Genomic DNA, 8497 nt, shown 5'->3' with positions numbered 1-8497 from the left:
TGAGTTGTGGTTGGTGGAAAGATGTCTCCACATGGACCCACTACCACCCTTCCACCAACCACAACTTGCCACATAGGTGAATTATGGCATTTATTGTATCATTTTATGTGTCATAAGACTTATTCCTTCCGTGAAGTTAAAACTTGAAAGCGCATAAAATTCTATAAAACCAGGCTACTTATTAACATTATTTCTAGGCAATGGTTATTAAATTGTTGCTGGCTAACCCAATCTCAGAGTACAATGTTAAGAATACAAAGCAAATAGCTCCTATCAGCTGGCATAACTTGGAGAGAGAGAGAGAGAGAGAGATGAAAATGAGTAACAATACAAACATAGTGCCTGAATCTTATCCAATGAACGGCGGAGATGGCAGTAATAGTTATACCAAAAACTCCTACTTCCAGGTTTCTTAAATTTTATTATCTATTTTTCTCCTATATCTTCCTCTCTTCTAATCTTTTCTGGCTAGGCATGTTGCATACTAATGTGTATATCATTTGGTAATGAATTTTTACCAGCCATATGGCTAGGCATGCTAATAAATCTCTGGGCTGCAACATGTTGCTATCAAGCCCCAAATGGAAGAAACCCCTTTTAACCAATAGAATATATTTAATTTATTTTTTTTCCAAAGTAAAAAAAAAAAAAAAAAATTATATATATCCATAGATTCAAGTAATATAATTTTAAGAAATGTTATACCTACCAATATTTTTTTAATTAGTGTGAATTTTGACAAACTCATTGTTAAATTTCATTATCTATTTTATATGCTTGCAAAATTCCAAAATGATCAAATATCAATAGTCATCTCATCAATCAATTGTTTAAATTTGAAATTTTTGTAGATTAAAATAATTCATAAAAGATGAGTTTATGGATCGAATGGTAAATAACATCTGATTGGCATGAAAATTGGCATGCATGTTAAAAACACATCAAACATGTAATTTAACGATGACATTTTTATAATATAAATTCAATAACAAATTATTGAGTGATATAATATTGTTTAGAGTTATACTATATGTAACTTGAACTCAATCCAATTATAAAATATTAAGACCTCCTTTTTCGAAAATTTATCATTTCTTCATATGTTGTGTATTCTATTAACGTGTTTTAGTCATAGTTGTCAAAAAGAAAGAGAAATGCTTCCAATAAGCCAGTGGATTCATTTACAAAATCAATTATAAGTTTATAACCACAACTTAACCATACCAATGATTCATGCTGTATACTTGTGCATATGTTAATAATGACATACTTAACTTAGTGTCCATTTAGATAAACTAATGTCCATTTGGTATATCTTATTTTTCAGTTTTTTTTTTTTTAAAATAGGATTGTTTAAAAATAGAAAAGAAAAGAAAAACTAAATATAATAAAAAGTGACATTTAAAAAAGTCGAAAACTACTATGATTGACATACCTAGTATGCAGAGGGCAGGTACAAATGCTATGAAGGCAATAATTGATGATGTAATTGCGGAGAAGCTTTATGTAGAAAAACAAATTTCTAGTTCAAAGAGCACATTCCGTATAGCAGATTTGGGATGTTCAGTTGGGCCAAATACCTTCATTGCTATGCAAAATATAATAGATGCTGTGCAACAAAAGTACCAATCCCAAGGCTTTGCTTCTCATATGCCTGAATTTCAAGTGTTCTTCAATGATCATACATCCAATGATTTTAATACCCTCTTTGCCTCTCTCCCACCAGAAAGGCCATATTTTGCAACTGGAGTGCCAGGGTCTTTCCATGGTCGGCTATTCCCTGATTTCTCTCTCGATTTTGTACATTCATCTTATGCACTCCAATGGCTCTCTAAGGTGCCAGAAGAGCTGCTAAATAAGAACTCTGCTGCATGGAACAAGGGGAGGGTTCACTATGCAAGTGCCCCAGACGAAGTAGCTCAAGCTTATACAGACCAATTTGCTAAGGACATAACAATCTTTTTAGATGGTAGGGCTAAAGAGCTTGTTGTGGGTGGACTAATGGTTCTTATTATGCCAGGAATTACAAATGGGATTCCTCATTCTTGTTCAGCAACAGGATTGATGTTTGATTTCCTGGGACACTGCCTCATGGATATGGCAAAGGAGGTAAGCTAGCAATCAGCTATTACTTTTTGGACTACAAGCTTTTTCAAGTCAAATATATCACTGCAACTAAATTTATTGAACTTACACTAAATGTCAGCATATGAACTTAGAATTTGGACCTTAAAAATACAAAATATTGTAAAACTTAAACTTTTCGATACTCATCTGATAATAGAAATTTGCTAGGACCATGGAGTACTTTAACTGGTCTATATAATGTACACGCAATTTGCCTGGCAAACAACTTAAAAAGAAAACCACTTCATGAGGATCTCTTTTGTAGGGGTTGGAGTTTGTCACATCTCCTAGTCATGCATTGTCCCAAGAATGATTTATGTTCCATATGTGTTAAAACGAAACTAATGATGTTAGAGATAATATAAATTTTGTTACACATGCTTTGCAAACTAATGTGTTTTCAAATCATAATAATTCAAATACTCATTTATTATGTTATTTAAATAGGACCAATTGCATCCACTACCACGTCAGGTTGTAGGCCTTTTCTAGTAAAATCAGAAATAATTTTAGTATTTTCTAACCAAAATGCCTACTCTTACCTTTGCAGGGATTAATTAGTGAAGTTCAGGTGGACTCCTTTAACTTGCCTGTTTATGTTGCCTCGCCCAAGGAGATGACGCAACTGGTGGAAAGAAATGGGTGTTTTAGCATTGAAAGAATGGAGATAACACAACCTTGGACAAGAGTTGATGACCTCAGTGGCCAGGCATGCACGATGCACCTAAGAGCTGGCATGGAGGGTATAATAAGCAAACATTTTGGAACTGAGATTATTGATGAACTATTTGATCGATACTATAAGAAACATGGAGAGTTTATCGGCCTATTGGAGTCAAAACGCAATGAAGGAAATCAACTATTTATTATTTTGAAACGCATATGATGCGGCTTTGGAAGCAAACATAAGACTTCTTTTTGTCACAAATTTGCATATGTATCAACACAAATTTTATTTCATTGTCACAAATAAAGGTTCATAACAATAGGGACTTAACCACTTTTTATATGTTCCAATTTTTTTTTTAAACCTCTTTTATATGAATAATGTTTAGTAAAGTCATAACTTAAAGAAGAAAAGTAACAACAATTGGATGTAATTAGATGATGTTCCGCATGATGCGCGGTGTATTTTACAATTTAATTTGAAATCATTTTTAAGTATATCAAGACCTACATATAATAGTTATGTTGTTGTATAATATTTATGTTTGCCCACAATATTGTTGAATACTTTGAAACTTGATTTTCTTAATTCATATTTTATTAACAAAAATTGGATAACCCTATAACACTATAACATATTATAGTATTTACTATTAAAAATAGATTTAATTTTTTAAACTGATTAAATGATTTTGAAATATATAAATAAGAATTGAAAGCATAAAATACTTGTACATCCTAAAATTACATAAATTTAAGCAATCTTCCAAACATTTTCTCAACCACTCTATTCTCACAACCAAATATATATGGAGACTTCAATCGCAAACATTCAATTCATTATCTCAATGAAATTAAAGAAATTATTTGTAAGTATTAATATAAAGGGAACGTGATTAAACAAAGAGAAATTGTTTTTATTAAAATTTAATTGTTTTTATTATGGCTTTCATATCCTTAAAAAATGGAAAATACTTTGAAATCATCATCGATTTTTATTTTTATTATTATGGCTCATACCGCACAAAATAGCAGTAAAAAAAGACTAACAAAGAAACCTACGAATTATGAGTTCTAACACAAAATAAATATAAAGAAAGCTAACTTCATAAATAATCAATTAGAATGTTTCTTTTTCTTTCTCTTTAACTCTAAAACAAAATATATTTATGACCTTCCCAAACCAAAATCCTAAACACCTAAAGACTCAAAGCGAATTAAAACCTTCACAAAATCCACAACGTCCAACTTCAACATCAAAATCGTAAACTGTCATCATTGAATAAAAAACGCAAGTCCCCTTCCTTGGTCATAGCCTACTCATATGGGTTAGGATCAAATGGTACCACAATGTTAAGTTCTGTAGGTATCATTGAAAGGTTGAAGGTAATTGACATCGTTTTTTTTTTTTTTTTTCTTGAGTGTTTTTGAGATGGAATAGCATGAAGGGTTGTAGGCATGTATATATAAAAGAGTAAAAGTGAAAATGTTGGATGGAAATGCAAAGAGTTTTTTGTGTGTGGGAGAGAGGAGAAGTCTTTAAACATTGAACCAAACTAAACAAATAGTAGTCTTAAAACATTAAATAAAAAATTTAACAAAAAGCAGTCTTTAAACATTGAACCAAACGAAATAAAAAGCACATATTTTTAAATTTGTTCTTATCTCTAATGTAGCTTAAAAGTATTTTAATTCTCTTCATAGAATGCGTCACATGGCAAAATCTCATGTTCTCCCACATGAGGTCTCTACTTTTACATGTATGTGTGTGTGTGTGTGTGTATATATATATATACGTTGATTGATGCTAGTGGCAAGTACAAACAATGCTCTAATATATTCAATTCATTGCATTGTAATGAAATGAATTGCACTCGAATTCACAATTCAATTCATCAATTGGTTGTGTAATTCAAAACAACTAGATGATGTCCCGCGGAGTACTATACAATTTTATTTGAAATCATTTTTATGTATATTAAGACCTACATATAATAGTTATTTTATTATATAATATTTATGTTTGCCCACAATATTGTTGAATACTTTGAAACTTGATTTTCTTAATTTATATTTTATTTAAAAAAATTATAACCCTATAAGACTATAACATATTATAATATTTACCGTTAAAAATAGATTTAATTTTTTAAACTGATTAAATGATTTTGAAATATATAAATAAGAATTTAAAGCATAAAATACTTGTACATCCTAAAATTACATAAATTTAAGCAATCATCAAACATTTTCTCAACCACTCTATTTTCACAACCAAACACCCAATTCATTATCTCAATGAAATTAAGGAAATTATTTGTAAGTATTAACATAAAGGAAACATGATTAAACAAAACGAAATTGGCTAAAAACACATCAATTTATCAAAATTTAATTGTTTTTATTAAGGCTGTCATATCCTTAAAAAAAATGGAAAATGCTTTGAAATCATCATTGATTTTTATTTTTAGGGTAAATTTCACAAACCTACCCTAAGGTTTGTGATAATACCAACTAGGTCTAAAACATTTTAAAATCTACCAATTTGATCCTCAAAAAACAACTTTGTCCCTAACATTTATTCTCTCTTTCTTTCTCTTTCTCTCTTCTTTCTTGTTCCTCTCTTTAAACTCTCTTCTTTCTTGCTCCTCTCTTTAAACTCTCTTCTCTAAGTTCTCTCTAAGATTCTCTCTCTCTCTTCTTTGAGGCCTTCAATACTTTCTTCGTTATTCATTCTAAGCCACACTCCCATCTCTCTCACCGTGCCTGTCATCAATGCCACCACATTTTTAGCCACTGCCATGTTAGGGGAAGAGACCCCTTAGGCAATGCCTTGTTTTGTACGGCCCTCATTGTTATTGGGGTTTGGCTTTGAATTACTACTCCGCAATGACTGTGTAACCTCCAAAAGGGTATTTTTTATGATCCATGTTATTTGGGGTTTTCAAAATGTAAATTCGTGTTGGGTATTTTTGTTTCAGAGTACAATTGGGATTCATTTTCCTTGTCATGTGTTTGTGTCTGTAATATTAGTTTCTATAATTTGAGGATAGGGAAATAGAAATCTGGATCATATGGTTTTTGTTGAATTGGTTGTGATAATAAGTAGACATGGCAAAACGGGTCAGAATTTTCTGACCCGACCCAAAAAATACCTTACCCGAACCCAATTTTTTCGACCCAAAGCAAAAAGGGTTAACCCATGACTTGACCTGATTTTTTTGCGGGTCAACCCGACTAGACCCGGATAACCCGTGAGCCAACCCATTAAAAAAAATCGCTAAAAAAATATTTAGACTACCTCCTGCTACTATGTGCATAAAGCACAAAGCACCAAAACCATACCAATAGTCAATAAATTATAGATATAGACTAAGACAACAGACGAGACAAGACAATAGATTCACATTCAATTTGACTATTTGAGCTTCACAACCAATAAAGTTTCATAGACATGAGAGAATGAGACAAGACAACCATTAAAAATAAAAAATAAAAATCTCATTCAATTGACTAGCTGACTAGCTTAGCTGTAGTCCAAAGCCGAAGGCACAAACGTGAAAGTGTGAAACGTGACAACCACAAGGGCCAAAACAAAAAAGCTTCCTCAGTGAGTCAGTTCCTCTACTCTAGAGACTAAGCGCACGAATTGTGCTTTTGATAAGTTCACATTAGCACCGTAGTGTTCTTTGGTGAGGAGCAAGGGAAATCCCAATTCTTTAATATTAGTGTACAATGCAAGTGCATGTTATACATGTTGGTAAATTACTTTATTGGATGTATGCATCAGTTGGTTGTACTCCATTATAGTTTGTCATTCTTTACTTGCCACGTTCATTTTCTCTTGCTACTTTGAACAGATCTAAGATTATACCAAAATTAGCTTCCAAAAAGTTGGAACAAGAATTGCACCAAATTCGGGTATCAAGTGTTTAGTGGTAATTGGTAACAGTATCGCCAGTGAGAATCTAATCACAGTTGAGGAACTTATAAACAATTGACAGATTGCATCTATTTCAAAAAAAAAACAAAAAAACAAAAAAAAAACAAAACAAAATAAAACCAAAAAAAAAAAATCTTGTTTGAAAAATACAAGTTAACCCGACCCGCCCTTTTTGCCACGTCTAATAATAAGGGTAGTATATGTTTTGTTGTGGGCCATGTGGTGTGGGTTTTGCTTTTATTGGTAGAGTTTGGTTTTTACTTTTCATCCAGTTTTTGTTGATTTGGTTGATGAAACAATATAATGGTTAAGTGAAGGGGAGAAGAACAAGACGATAGAGAAGAGAGAGTAGAGTTATGGGCAAAGTTGTCTTTTAGGGACCAAATCGGTAGGTTTCAAAATGTTTTGGACCTAGTTGGTAAGAGGGTAGGTTTGTGAAATTTACTCTTATTTTTATTATTATGGCTTATATCGCATAAAATAGCAGTAAAAAAAAATTAAAAATTAAAAAAAACTTACAAAGAAGCCTATGAATTATGAATTCTAATACAAAATAAATATAAAAAAGCTAACTTCATAAATAATCAAATAGAATGTTTCTTTTCCTTTTTCTTTAATTCTAAAACAAAATACATTTATGACCTTCCCAAACCAAAATCCTAAACACCTAAAGACTCAAAGTGAATTGAAACCTTCACAAAATCAACAACGTCCGACTTCAACATCAAAACCGTAAGCTACCGTCATTGAATAAAAAACGCAAGTCTCCTTCCTTGGTCATAGCCTACTCATATGGGTTAGGATCAAATGGTACCACAATGTTGAGTTATGTAGGCGTCATTGAAAGGTTGAAGGTAATTGACATCGCTTTTTTTTTTTTCTTTTTCTGAGTGTATTTGTGATGGAATAGCATGAAAGGCTGTAGGCATGTATATATAAAAGAGTAAAAGTGAAAATGGTGGATGGAATTGCAAAGAGTTTTTTGTGTGTAAGAGAAAGGAGAAGTCTTGAAACATTGAACCAAATTAAACAAATAGTAGTCTTAAAAAATTGAATAAAAAATTTAAGAAAAAGTAGTCTTGAAACATTGAACCAAATGAAGTAAATAGCTAATATTTTAAAATTTGTTCTTATCTCTAATGTAGCTTAAGAGTATTGCAATTCTCTTCATAGAATACGCCGCATGGCAAAATTTCATGCTCTCCCACATGAGATTTTTGCTTTTTTGTATACTAGTCGCTAACCCATGCGATGCACGAGAATAGCTACTGAATGAGTTTTAGAAGGGAAAAAAAAAAAGTAACAATGTTGCTTTATTTATTAAATTTTTTTGTGGAAAGTGATAAAAGACATAATGTTACGTCTTTAGTTTATTTTGTGTTATATATATATATATATGTGTGTGTGTGTGTGTGTGTGTGTGTGTGTGTGTGGTTGTATACAAGATATGTTATAATATATATACAAAAAGGTGTCTATTGAAAGGTCATAACCATTCAAATTGGATATACCAAAAGGTAGCTATTGAAAAGTCATAACCTTTTGTATTGGTTATGTATTAAAAGTGCATATTGAATGAAAAAAAATGTCTATTGACTGAAAATGTGCCTATTAAACAAAAATGTACATATTGAATGAAAATGTCCCTATTAACGAAAAATGCGTCTATTGAAAGGTCATAATCTTTTGGGTATAATTAGTGATTCATATATATTTGGTAATTTCTTCTCTTTCATTTTTTTTTAAAAACACAATAAACCT

General features: G+C 31.3%; 1 protein-coding gene across 1 annotated transcript; it reads left to right on the top strand.

The window, feature by feature from the left end:
* Positions 1-296: 296 nt before the first annotated feature.
* Positions 297-3101, top strand: LOC142626875 (loganic acid O-methyltransferase-like). The gene is made up of 3 exons (XM_075800582.1): positions 297-407; positions 1447-2109; positions 2678-3101. Exons 1-3 carry the CDS (start codon positions 312-314, stop codon positions 3011-3013), a joined length of 1095 nt encoding a protein of 364 aa, XP_075656697.1. The 5' UTR covers positions 297-311; the 3' UTR covers positions 3014-3101.
* The last annotated feature ends 5396 nt before the right edge of the window (positions 3102-8497 follow it).

The sequence above is a fragment of the Castanea sativa genome, chromosome 3 (assembly GCF_040712315.1).
Source record: "Castanea sativa cultivar Marrone di Chiusa Pesio chromosome 3, ASM4071231v1".
NCBI lineage: Eukaryota > Viridiplantae > Streptophyta > Magnoliopsida > Fagales > Fagaceae > Castanea > Castanea sativa.
This window is presented reverse-complemented; position numbering and strand designations above follow the sequence as displayed.